Source organism: Amblyraja radiata, unplaced genomic scaffold (assembly GCF_010909765.2).
Source record: "Amblyraja radiata isolate CabotCenter1 unplaced genomic scaffold, sAmbRad1.1.pri scaffold_753_ctg1, whole genome shotgun sequence".
NCBI classification, from domain to species: Eukaryota; Metazoa; Chordata; class Chondrichthyes; order Rajiformes; family Rajidae; genus Amblyraja; species Amblyraja radiata.
The window spans coordinates 23,175-36,747 of NW_022630764.1; the positions used below are offsets into that span (position 1 = coordinate 23,175).

The window sequence follows — 13,573 nt, forward strand, 5'->3', positions numbered from 1 at the left end:
TGCAATGTAAAGCGCCTTGAGTATTAGAAAGGGGCTATATAAATCCCATCCATTATTATTATTATACCTGGAGTATTGTGTGCAGTTTTGGTCCCCTGATTTGAGGAAGGACATTCTTGCTATTGATGGAGTGCAACGTAGATTCACCAGGTTAATTCCCAGGATGGCGGGACTGTAATATGCTGTGAGAATGGAGCGGCTGGGCTTGTACACTCTGGAGTTTAGAAGGATGAGAGGGTATCTCATTGAAATATATAAGATTGTTAAGGGTTTGGACATGCTAGAGGCAGGAACCATGTTCCCGATGTTGGGGGGAGTCCAGAACCAGCGGCCACAGTTTAAGAATAATGGTAAGCCATTTAGAAAGGGGACAAGGAAATACTTTTTCTCACAGAGAGTGGCGAATCTGTGGAATTCTCTGCCTCAGCGGTGGAGGCCGGTTCTCTGGATCCTTTCAAGAGTTAGATAGGGCTCTTAACGATAGCGGAGTCAGGGGATATGGGGAGAAGGCAGGAACGGGGTACTGATTGGGAATGATCAGCCATGATCACATTGAATGGCAGTGCTGGCTCGAAGGGCCGAATGGCCTATTCCTGCACCTATTGCCTTTTGTCTATTTTGCCACTTAGTTCCAGGGCCGTGAACCACGTCTCTTATTCCTCTCACTCAGGACTAACATTGTTCCCTTTCCTCTTCGGCGGGTTAACATTCCGTCGAGGCACTGCTCTCAATCCGACTTTGCTTTTCTGCCATGATGATGTGCCTGGTCAACGACGATAGTAGAATTTGCCTATTAGTGTTAATTTCGGTTCTGAAAAAAAAACATTAATTGCATTTGCAGAACAAGTTCAAATTGAGAAAACCACAGGTTGGGAATAGCCGGCAGCAATCTGAGCTGACATTATGGGGCAAGTGGAAGTTAATGGTCGTCTTAGAAACAGACTCTTCGCCCCAACCTAACCAACATGACCCATCAAGCGTCCCATTAATCCACGGTTTGACTATAATCTCTCTAAACCGCTCTGTCCAAAAATATTTTGGGGAAAAGATTTAATCGGGATCTGAGGGGTAACGTTTTCACACAAAGAGTGGTGTGTGTATGGAACAAGCTTCCAGAGGAGATAGTTGCGGCAGCGACAATCCCAAGGTTTGAGAAACTGTTGACCCATAAATGAGAGGACAGGTTTGGAGGGCTGTGTACTAAACGCCAGCAGGTGAGACTAGTGCAGCTGGGAAATGTTGACTGGTGTGGGCCGAGGGGGCCTGTTTGCACGTTGTATCATACTATAAACCAAAGACATGTTATTAGTGTACCTGCCTCAACTACCACCTTTGGCAGCTTGCTCCATAAACCCACCACTTTGTGAAAATGTTAAACATCAGGTTCCTATTAAATAGTTCCCCTCTCACCTTAAGCCTATGCCATTTAGATTATTCTACTCTGAGGAAACATACCTGTGCAAACACCCTATTGAGTTCCCCCATGATTTTATACATCTCTCTAAGATCATTTCGTTGTCTCTGTATTGTGCACTGACAATGACAATTAAAGTTGAATCTGAATCTGAATCTGAATCCTTCAATCTCAATATTCCATACTACTTTAGTGTCAGATGTACCGAGGTACAGGGAGAAGATTTGTTGTGCACAGAGCCGTGTAAAATCATACAGCAGACCTCACAGAGGCAGTACATAAACGTCACCGCGTTAATCAAACAGCTTTATCTGGAGCTCGCTCGCAGTGGTGAACCAGGCCTGCCGCTACACGTGGCCATAGACGCCCTCCCACCCCCCAACCACGGCTGGGTACCCCTTGGTTCTCGCCATCCCCGGCTGGCAATCCTTTCGTTAGCCATGACCTCCCCAGGGTCACCATTTGTTCTTGGTGGCTATCTACCGGTCCGACCTTTGGAGGGAGGAGATGGAGGGGAGAACAGAGAGGTGGAGCAAGATGGGGCATGAGACCTAGTGTGTGAGGAGAAGGATCAGAGGAGGGCGGCAGGAGTGGGTAAAGCGGGAATGGAGGGGAGCTTGAGGGTGGGGGAGCGTGGGGGGGGGGGGGGAAGGGGCGGATGGAGTGTGAGGGAGAGAGCGGGAGGACGAGAGAGCGCGGGAGAGAGCAGGAGGGGGAGTGTGAGGGGGGAGAGCGGGAGGGGGGGGAAGTGTGAGGGGAGAGAGCGGGAGGGGGGGTGTGAGGGGGGAGAACAGGAGAGGGGAGGCGTGAGGGGGAGAGCGGGGGGACGAGAGAGCGGGAGGGGGGAGTGTGAGGTGGAGAGAGCGGGAGGTGGGTGAGAGGGAGGGGAAGTGCGGGACGGGAGAGTGTGAAGGGGAAAGAGCGGGAGGGTGGAGTATGAGGGGGAGAGCGGGAGGATGGAGTGCGAGGGGGAGAGCGGGAGGGGGGAGCAGGAGGTGGGGGGAGCGGACGAGAGCAGGGGGGGAGCCGGAGGGGGGAGCGGGGAGCGGGAGTGGGGAACGGGAGGGAGAACGGGAGGCGGGGAGAGCGGGAGGGGGGGGTCTGAGGGGGAGAGCGGGAGGGGGGAGTGTGAAGGGGAGAGAGAGGGAGGGGGAGTGTGAGGGGGAGAGCGGGAGGGGGGAGCGGGAGGGGGTGCGCAGGAGGTGGGGGTACCGGGCGAGAGCAGGGGGGAGCGGGAGGGGGGAGCGGGGAGGAGGGGAGCGGTAGTAGGGGAACGGGTGGATGGGAGCAGGAGTGGGGAACGGGAGGGAGAACGGGAGGTGGGGAGAGCGGGTGCGGGAAGGGGGGTGCGGGAGGAGGGGAGCGGGTGGGGGAAACGGGCGGGAACGGGGGTGGGGAGAGCGGGAGGGGGTTCGCGGAAGTTGGGTAGCGGGAGGGGGGACGGGAGGGGGGGACGAAAGGCGGGGTGAGCGGGTGTGGGAAGTGGGGGCGGGAGGGGGGGAGCAGGCGCGGGGGAGCGGGGATGGGGAGAGAGGGAGGGGTGGAGAGGGGGGAGAGGGTGGGAAGCAGCTGGAGGGGGAGGGTGATGGTTATACCCCGAGATGATCTGACGTCCACTCTCAGTCCGGGTCTGATTCTCCTCAGATTCTCCAGTTGCTTCCGTCCATCTTCACTGAACTGATTCTCTCCCAGCCTGAAACATGTGGAGGAATAAAGAGGAAATAAACAGATGAAACAACAGTGTCAATAACAAGGACTGGGGTTAATATTTCAACAACACTTACAGAAAACATTACAGGAGAAAGAAGCCCGCGGATGGATGGATCCCCTGATATTTGATCACATTAAACATTAACACAAACACTCACCAGATCAGCTCCAGACTCGGGTGGGTCAGTATGAGGCGGCGGACAGCGGGGACACATCGGTCTGTAAGAGAGTTGTATCTCAGGTCCAGCTCCAACAGTGAGCGGTTTGCACTGAGAGTGGAGACGAGATCCTCGGCTCCAGAATCTGTGAGACCGACACTGTCCAGCCTGGAGATGAGAGAGAGGGTGAGGGACACAGAGAGACAGGAGACGGTGCAAATCCCCAGCGTTTATCAGTGACACAATTACTGATTATATTAATGTTCAGTGTCAGACACCCAGTGAGTGTAAACACAATCTCTCACAGTCTGGGACTTACCTCAGTCTCTGTATTTTACAGTTCGGGTTCCTCAGGGCCACAGACACCTGTTTCACTCCGGAATCTCCCAAGCTGTTACCCTCCAGGTTCAGATCCGTCAGTGAGGTGTTTGTACTGAGAGCGGAAACGAGATCCACGGCTCCAGAATCTGTGAGACCGACACATTCCAGCCTGGAGATGAGAGAGAGTGAGGGTAAGAGACACAGAGAGACATGAGGCGGTGCAAATCCCCAATGTTTATCAGTGACAGAATTACTGATCATTAGAGCCTGGATTTTGCCATAAATGCCTTTTCATGCCTTTTTTTGATGATTTCAGGAAGATAATGCCTTTTTCACGATTGAGTGCCTAAATCAGCCTTTTTTTTTGCCATTTTAACGTAACTTACAAGAAAACATACACGGGGTGAAACCCAGCTGTAAGTGGGTGTGAAGTGGTGATTGAAGAGGGGTGCGTGGGAAAGGCTCCAGTCTTTGCAGACTGAAGTCATGCTTTAAGTAGGTGCGAGTGGTAATTGGGGAGGAATAGGTGGGGAAGAATCTAGTCTTTTCAAACTGGAGTCAAGCTATGAGTAGGTGTGAAGTGTTGGTTGGGGATAGGGTGTGGGAGATATCAGGGTTAAGTTTCTGTTTATTGCACCTGCAATAGAACTCGTTCTGGTCATTGATTCAGATTCAGATTCAGATTCAATTTTAATTGTCATTGTCAGTGTACAGTACAGAGACAACGAAATGCATTTAGCATCTCCCTGGAAAAGCGACATAGCAAATGATTTGAATAAATAATAATAAATGATAATAAGTGTCCGGGGGTGGGGGGTGATTGGCAGTCACCGAGGTACGTTGTTGAGTAGAGTGACAGCCGCCGGGAAGAAGCTGTTCCTGGACCTGCTGGTTCGGCAACGGAGAGACCTGTAGCGCCTCCCGGATGGTAGGAGGGTAAACAGTCCATGGTTGGGGTGAGAGCAGTCCTTGGCGATGCTGAGCGCCCTCCGCAGACAACGCTTGCTTTGGACAGACTCAATGGAGGGGAGCGAGGAACCGGTGATGCGTTGGGCAATTTTCACCACCCTCTGCAATGCCTTCCGGTCGGAGACAGAGCAGTTGCCATACCATACTGTGATGCAGTTGGTAAGGATGCTCTCGATGGTGCAGCGGTAGAAGTTCACCGGGATCTGAGGAGACAGATGGACCTTCTTCAGTCTCCTCAGGAAGAAGAGACGCTGGTGAGCCTTCTTGATCAGAGTTGAGGTATTGTGGGTCCAAGAGAGGTAATCGGAGATGTTGACTCCCAGGAACCTGAAGCTAGAAACACGTTCCACCTCCGTCCCGTTAATGTGGATGGGGGTGTGCGTGCCGCCCCTGGACTTCCTGAAGTCTACAATGAGCTCCTTGGTCTTCTTGGAGTTAAGGGCCAGGTTGTTGTCAGCGCACCATGCTGCTAAGTGCTGGACCTTCTCTCTGTAGGCCGACTCATCGTTGTTGCTGATGAGGCCAATCACCGTTGTATCATCTGCATACTTGATGATGGTGTTAGTACCATGTACAGGTGTGCAGTCATAGGTGAAGAGGGAGTAGCGGAGGGGGCTCAGCACACAGCCCTGTGGAACGCCAGTGTTCAGGGTGAGGGTTGAAGAGGTGTGCTTGTCTAACCTAACAGACTGGGGTCTGTTGGTTAGAAAGTCCAGTATCCAGTTGCAGAGGGAGGGGTCGATGCCCAGGTTACCGAGTTTGGTGATCAGTTTTGATGGTATAATGGTGTTGAATGCTGAGCTGTAATCGATGAGCAGCATTCTTACGTAAGTGTCTCTGTTGTCGAGGTGGGAGAGGGCGGAGTGAAGTGCCGTTGAGATGGCATCCTCCGTACTCCTGTTCTTGCGGTAGGCAAACTGATAGGGATCCAGTGTGGGGGGTAGGCAGCTTTTGAGGTGTGCCAGGACCAGCCTCTCGAAGCACTTGGTGATGATGTGGGTAAGTGCAACTGGGCGGAAGTCGTTGAGGCTTGCCGCAGTGGAGTGTTTTGGCACTCGCACGATGGAGGTGGTTTTAAGGCACGTGGGGACAACTGCTTGGGCAAGTGACAGGTTGAAGATGTCAGTCCAGACGTCTGTCAGCTGCGCAGCACAGGCCCTGAGCACGCGCCCGGGGATGCCGTCAGGGCCAGCAGCTTTACGTGCATTAGTCCTACTCAGTGCCACGAATACGTCGTAGGGGGTGAGTGTGAGGTCTGCTGACAATTGTCCAAGGAGCGGGGTTTTTCCTCTTGTAGCTTGTGATTTCTTGCAAGCCCTTCCACACTGAAGAAGAGTCATTTGCTGAGAACTTGCTTCTCAACTTCTCAGAGTATCTTTCCTTGGCAGCTCTGATTCCTCTTCTCAGCTTATACTTGGCCTGCCTGTATAGGTCTGCATCCCCGCTCCTGTAGGATCTACCCCTGCAAGCGTCAACATGTCTAAAGTCTAGTCAACGCCTTGTAATAAACAGAACGATTTGGTAAGCATGTACGGGAGTTATATATGTTCTACAGAGAACTGTGTGCTGTTTTGCAAAGCATATGAGAAAGCAGTGAATCATGAGAATACATATTTTGTCTCCCAGCATGTATATTCAGCTAAACACAAGTCGGCGGCAGAGAAACTGAAGGTAGGAAATACGCAAGCTTGTCTCCTCACAACATTTACTGTTGGCTCCAGTCGCAATTCTGAGTTTTCGAGTGATCTGTGCAAAACATTAATTGATGCTGGAATTCCACAGTGGAAATTGGAAAACAAATCTCTCAGAGGTTTTTTAGAGAAATACACAGAGGAACATATACCGAGCGAATCATCATTACGGAACAATTATGTTGACAGATACTTCAACATTGTTGTGCAGAAAATTAGAGACGAAGTTGCACTCAATAAAATATGGATCTCATAGATGAGACAACCAATGCTGTGGGAAGATATGTTGCCAATGTGGTCATCAGGCAGGTCAACCATCAAAGTAGTATTTCTTGACATCGGAAGTATTGGAGAAGTCAAAGAGCACAACTATTGCTCAGTTGTTTACATCTTCACTTGCTGTACTTTGTACTTAAAGATCCTGGCGATGTACGTAAAGATATACAAGGAAAATGTGAGAGAGTGATTTTAGCTAACAAAGATCTTGAAGAAATAAAACATAGCTGAAGTTCTCAAAGGTAGCTGTAATGCACAAGATATCAACATGAATGTAGAGTTTGTAGCTTGTTTCAGGTATGTACCAGTGACCTTAGCTGGGGTAGAAATAAGTTTTTCACTACTGAAGCAGATTCTGTCTCACAGACGGCATAGTTTAATGCCAGATAATTTGATAAAAATGCTAGTAGTTATGTGCAACCAGGCAACTTTGGTCATTTAATGTAGTATACCTTTATATTATCATTTTTACCCATATTTTGATGGTGGAAATAATTGCCTTTTTATGCCTTTTTTGCCAATAAATGCCTTTTCGTGCCTTTTTTGTAATTTTATTATGCCTTTTTGCCTGCCTATTTCAGAGATTTTTAGCGCCTAAACATCCTGGCTCTACTGATTATATTAATGTTCAGTGTCAGACACACAATGAGTGTAAACACAATCTCTCACAGTCTGGGACTTACCTCAGTCTCTGTATTTTACAGTCCGGGTTCCTCAGAGCCGCAGACACCAGTTTCACTCCAGAATCTCCCAGGTCGTTGCCTCCCAGTCTAAACACAAGCAAACAGAGTAAGAAACAAAGTGATACAAACCCCGGGGCTGAAATAATGTCTCCCAAACTGATATTTCTGGAAGCACCTCAGCAAATTATTGAAGAAATCTCTGTGGTTGTGATGCTTGGTGACTTTCACCATTTATTCTTATTCCCCGACGACCGGGTAATGTTCCCCGTGCAGAGAACGGCTGCAACGCACGTGACCCGGGGAAGGGGGGAAGGGGGTGACGGAGTCGATCAACGGCGACCCGGGGAAGGGGGAGACGGAGTTGACCACCAGCGACCCGGGGGAGGGGGAGACGGAGTCGACCACCAGCGACCCGTGGGAGGGGGAGACGGAGTCAACCACCAGCGACCCGGGGGAGGGGGAGACTAAGTCGACCACCAGCGACCCGGGGGTGAAGGGAATGGAGTCGACCAACCTGGGTAGGGGAGAGGACAGCAGAATCGACCACGGGCGACCCGAGGAGGGGGTGATAGTAGGGAGGCCGTGCACAGTGACGGCCAGCCGCACAGACGGTCGACACAAAATACTGGAGTAACTCAGCGAGTCAGGCAGCATCTCTGGGTGCTGGACGGAAGAACATAGTGAAACTATTTTACAGTTCAGAATTAGCGTAAAACGGACAGTTACCCCAATTCCTGACACTTGTGCAGAACCGGTCCCAGCCGCTGGAAACCTTCACACTGAATGTAGCAGTTCCACAGATCGAGGTGTTTGATTGTATCACAGAGCCTGATGACATGAGACAGGACCGCACAGTCAATCGGGTTCATTACCAGTGTACAGAATGAAAGCAATTTCACAGATCCCAATGTCTGCTGAGCCAGTTCAGGATTCTGAGACTCAAACAGGTAGTGCAGCGAGTTCAGGAGCCTCCTTTTACCAGTTCTACTTGTATTTCTTATCTGACATTTAACCTCCTCCTTCACCCAGTCAATCACTCGGCAGGTTGTTTGGTTTGGAACTGGACCCAGAAACTCCTCCAGGATGCAAGCTGTCCGTGGGGAGGAGAGACCAGCGACAAAACGGAGAAACACTTCAAATCGCCCGTCTCTCATGCCATCGACTTTAATGAGGATTGTCACGATATTCCCGGGATCTGCAGTCAGGTATTGTGCGAGTGCGGCTACAAACTCTTGGATGGTGAGGTGCGGGAAGGTGTACACCACGCTCCGGGCTGAATCCTCTCTCTCCAAAAGTTCCACCAGGAACCCGGACAGGAACTGGGAAGGCTGCAGATTGTATTTGATCAAATCTCCATCTGTGAACACAATCTTCTTCTCAGCCACTCCAGCGAAGGCCATCTGACCAACCCTTAGTAACACCTCACGGAGGTTCTCAATCTCACGGCCGTGGTTTTTCAGGATGTTGTAAATAAAGTAGCAATATAGTTGTGTAATGGTCTTGGGAACTCGCTGCGGGTCCCGGTGTGTTTGTCTGAAGAAGGGGCCCAATGTCAGGCCGAGGGTCCAGCAGTAGGAGGGGTTGTAGCTCATGGTGTACAGGATCTCGTTCTCCTCCACGTGTTTGAAAACAGCTGCTGCCACCGACTGACCTTCAAAATACCTGGTGAAATATTGCTTCCGTTCCTCACTATCAAATCCCAGGATTTCAGCCCTGACACTGATCTCTGCCTTTTCCAGTAAATGTAACGCAGTGGGGCGGGTGGTCACTAGCACTGAACACCCTGGGAGCAGCTTGTGCTGGATTAAATTGTACACAATGTCAGACACTTCACACCACCACTCGGGATCTGGACACTGGTGCCGAGGTTCTGTGTCTCTCCGACTGTCAGCAAAATCGATTCTACCCTTGAATTCATCCAGACCGTCGAATATAAACAGCAATCCCTCTGGGTTCTTCCAGACCTCTCCTAGCATATTACCAAAGTAAGGATACTGATCCAGAATACATTCCCTCAGGGTTACTCTGCAGTTAATTGAGTTCAAATCCCGGAATTTGAAACTGAAGACAAACTGGAATTGTTGGTATATTTTCGCCGTGGCCCAGTCATGAACAATCTTTTGCACCATTGTTGTTTTTCCGATCCCCGCTACTCCGGACACTGATGCTGAACTCCCAGATCGGGATATCCTCCGGGAAAAGCTGCTGTGGAACAATTGATCAGTCCTGATTTTTTCCAGTTTTCCCCGGAGACATTTCTCTCTCCACTCTTCATGGTCCCGGCCTCTTGCCAGCAGCTCATGTTCCACCAGTGTCCGATCTCGAACAGTGGAGATGATTGTGAGCTCAGCGTATCCATCACGCAGCTGGAAATCCTTAACCTTCTCATTCATCAGGATGGTGTTCACGCTCAGTGTTTCAGTCTGTGCCTTCAGTGTCTCCTTGTGTTTCTGTTGAACATCTTGCACGGGAAGAGACAGAATAGACAGAAAATATCACAATGTTAGGTCGTGTGCGGACAAGAGGCCGAAGCAAAGAAGTCGAAGCCAAAGGACCGAATGAAAACGAGACCGAAATGCCAATAAACCGAAAGAGTCCGAAGACGAAACGCCTACTAACCGAAAGGATGGGACGCGTAAATGCAAACTAACCGAAAGTGCGGGATGCCTTAAAGCCAACAAACTGAAAAGCAGCGTCGCCTAAAAGCAAAATTACTGAATGGCCGCTCTGACGAAACGCCACCTATCCGACAGGCGGCGTTGCCTACAAGCCAGCGAAACGACTGTCGCACAACAGAAAAGTCCAATAACAGACATGACGTTGCCGGGGGGGGGCGGACTTGCCACCGATTGGTCCAGACCCCCTCGTCCATCACATCTCTGTGAAGGCATGAACATTGTCCCAAACCTCCGTTCCACCCGACCCGCAGCCCGCGGAGGGTGGTCGTGTGAGAGTGGGTGCTGTCCCGAGAGATGCGCACCTTCGGCCGCTTTCAACTTGGTGCTTGGGTTCAGATTGCCCAGTCACCTATGAACCGGAACGCACCCAAGTTACCACGCACAAATCAGGCAGCATCTCTGGAGAGAAGGAATGGGTGGCGTTTCAGGTCGAGACCTTTCAGACGCACTCTGAAGAATGGTCTGTCACGATGCGCCACCCATGTCTTCTCTCCAGAGATGCTGCCTGTATAGTGCGTGGGAGCTTAGGAGCGTTCTGCAAGCACCGAGACGGTAATAAATAAACCGTCTGTCCCTGCGGTGGGGGTGAATCACCCTGGTGTGGGGGTTATGGTCCGATGGCGGTGCATCGCGGTCAATGACTGTGGAACGCTCCCGTGGGTGGTGATGGAGGAGAGGGAGAAGGGGGAGGGGAGAGAGAGAAGGGAAGAGAGAGAAGGGGGAGAGAGAAGGGAGGGAGAGAGAGAGGGGGAGAGAGGAGGGGAAGAGAGAGTAGGAGAGAGGGAAGAGGGGAGAGAGAGGAGGGGAGAGAGAGGAGGAGAGAGCAGGGAGAGAGGGAAGGGAGAGAGAGAGAGTGGGAGTGAGAGAAGAGGGGAGAGAGAAGGGGGAGACGGGAGCGTGGGATTCATTTTCCAACACAAGCCATAGGTGACTGGGAAATCTGAACCCAAGCACGAAGTTGAAAGCGGCCGAAGGTGCGCATCCCTCACGACAGCCCCCACTCTCACACGGCCACCCTCCGTGGCCTGCGGGTCGGGTGGAGCGGAGGTTTGGGACAATGTTCATGCCTTCACAGAGATGTGATGGACCCGGGGATCTGGACCAATCGCTGACAAGTTCGCTACCCCCCCCCCCCCCCCGGAAACGTCATGCCTGTTATTGGACTTTTTTGTTGAGCGGCAGTCGGTTTGCTGACTTGTAGGCGACGCCGCCTTTCGGGTAGGTGGCGTTTCGATAATTTTGCTTTTAGACGACGCACCTTTTCGGTTACACAGTGTGTCAGGACCCATCCAGGAGTGTGTGGGGTTATACAGTGTGTCAAGACCCATCCAGGAGTGTGTGGGGTTACACAGTGTGTCAGGACTCTGCCAGGAGTGTGTGGGTTATACAGTGTATCAGGGCCCATCCAGGAGTGGGAGGGTTATACAGTGTGTCAGGGCCCGTCCAGGAGTGCGTGGGATTACAGTGTGTCAAGACCCATCCAGGAGTGTGTGGGATTACACAGTGTGTCAGGGACATCCAGGAGTGTGTGGGATTACACAGTGTGTCAGGGACATCCAGGAGTGTGTAGGGTTACACCGTGTGTCAAGACCCATCCAGGAGTGTGTGGGGTTACACAGTGTGTCAAGACCCACCCAGGAGTGTGTGGGATTACACAGTGTGTCAAGACCCATCCAGGAGTGTGTGGGGTTACACAGTGTGTCAGGGTTCTATCCAGGAGTGTGTGGGGTTACACAGTGTGTCAAGACCCACCCAGGAGCGTGTGGGGTTACACAGTGTGTCAGGGTTCTATCCAGGAGTGTGTGGGGATACACAGCGTGTCAAGACCCATCCAGGAGTGTGTGGGATTACACAATGTGTCAGGGTTCTATCTAGGAGTGTGTGGGGTTACACAGTGTGTCAAGACCCATCCAGGAGTGTGTGGGGTTACACAGTGTGTCAGGGCCCATCCAGGAGTGTGTGGGGTTACACAATGTGTCAGGGCCCATCCAGGAGTGTGTGGGGTTACACAGTGTGTCAAGACCCATCCAGGAGTGTGTGGGGTTACACAATGTGTCAGGGCCCATCCAGGAGTGTGTGGGGTTACACAATGTGTCAGGGCCCATCCAGGAGTGTGAGGGTTATACAGTGTGTCAGGGCCCATCCAGGAGTGTGTGGGGTTACACAGTGTATCAGGACTCTGCCAGGATTGTGTGGGATTAGAGTGTGTCAAGACCCATCCAGGAATGTGTGGATTGCACAGTGTGTCAGGGACATCCAGGAGTGTGTGGGGATACACAGTGTGTCAGGGACATCCAGGAGTGCGTAGGGTTACACAGTGTGTCAGGGACATCCAGGAGTGTGTGGGTTATACAGTGTGTCAGGGCTCTGCCAGGAGTGTGTGGGGTTACACAGTGTGTCATGGACATCCAGGAGTGTGTGGGGTTACACAGTGTAGTCAGGGCCCATCCAGGAGTGTGTGGGTTATACAGTGTGTCAGGACTCTGCCAGGAGTGTGTGGGGAAGCACTACACACACATTCTCCTCCGGTTGTGTACTGGATTTCACAGATCTCTCCCACAACCTGATACATTGCAAAGCCTTGTACAATTAACGCCTGGAGGAGATGTAATAATGCAGTGTAATAGTTCCAGTGTATGACAGAGATAAAATGATCTGGGACCTACTATCTACCTCTTTGGATGCGCTCGGACTATCCTCGTTTTACCTTGTACTAAATTAAACGTTATTCTCTCATAGTTTATCTATACTGTAAATAGCTCGATTATAATCACATACTGTCCTTCTGCTGAGTGGATAACACGCAACAAAAGCTTTTCACCTCAGTCCGTGTGATTATACACTAAACTAAGCTAAACCTGAATCTACAGACAAAGAAGCAATCCATAGTGAATCCCCGTGTCAGTCTAACAATTGCTTAGCCTTTGATCTTCTGATTTCCGATTCTACAAAGCTCTGAACAGTTTCAGTTTTACATCAATTCTGACAAGTCATTGGTGTGAACTGTACATTTCAACACTCACCTTCCATATGAGAGGGTAATTCAGTTAAACCTCCGATGATGTTCATGTATTCTTCTGGATCAGGACCTGTTTAAATCAACGAGCATTTATTAAACCAGACTTGAATAACATTGTTAACTCCAGTGTTTCAATGTGATATTCAGTTCAGTGTGTTGATTTACCGTACCGAGCTCCTGGATTTCTTTCAGTATTTTGTCCAGCTTCGGTAATTCATTCTGCATTTTCACAAAGGATTCCCACATCACCCGCCGGGCATGGTTACCCTTCTCCATCACCAGACTGAGGAAGAGTAAGGAACTGTCTCTGCGGTTTCCCTTTACCACCAGCTCAGCGACGCTCTGTGAAGAACAACAATGAATATATGGGGAAGTGACTGAGACAATGCTAATGGGGAGGAATTAGCTGTTCCGTGATGGGATATTCTGGTAATTTTAAGCATAATGACAGGCATTGGTCTGCCTCTTCATACACCCATGACACTGTGCTGACAAACTGTGTACTCCCAGAGTCCTGACAGTGTGAAACTCGCTTCACAACTGGCAGTGTCCCAGAACACAGCAGAGTACAGCACGGGAACAGGCCATTCAGGCCAATGATGGCTGTGTTGAAATTGATGTGAAATTAATCCAATTCCTTTTGTCCTCACATTG

At 50.7% G+C, this 13,573-nt stretch overlaps 1 protein-coding gene across 1 annotated transcript; it reads right to left on the reverse strand.

Annotated features, from left to right (window-relative positions):
• Positions 1 to 636: 636 nt before the first annotated feature.
• Positions 637 to 13,120, reverse strand: LOC116970327 (NACHT, LRR and PYD domains-containing protein 3-like). The gene is made up of 8 exons (XM_033016994.1): positions 13,090 to 13,120; positions 12,924 to 12,989; positions 8,885 to 9,683; positions 7,949 to 8,533; positions 7,223 to 7,309; positions 3,283 to 3,450; positions 3,010 to 3,107; positions 637 to 811 (listed from the first exon to the last, which is right to left on the reverse strand). Exons 2-8 carry the CDS (start codon positions 12,967 to 12,969, stop codon positions 768 to 770), a joined length of 1,827 nt encoding a protein of 608 aa, XP_032872885.1. The 5' UTR covers positions 12,970 to 12,989; positions 13,090 to 13,120; the 3' UTR covers positions 637 to 767.
• Positions 13,121 to 13,573: the final 453 nt, after the last annotated feature.

Bases quoted from the DNA above. Each gene is read 5' to 3' on its own strand.
- LOC116970327 (XM_033016994.1), bottom strand. From the start codon at position 12,969: ATGAACATCATCGGAGGTTTAACTGAATTACCCTCTCATATGGAAG. The intron at 3,108-3,282 runs GTGAGTGTTTGT...CACATGTTTCAG, and splicing joins CCGAGTCTGGAGCTGATCTG to GCTGGGAGAGAATCAGTTCA. The intron at 812-3,009 runs GTATAACCATCA...TTTTTTTTTCAG, and splicing joins GGACGTCAGATCATCTCGGG to AACCGAAATTAACACTAATA.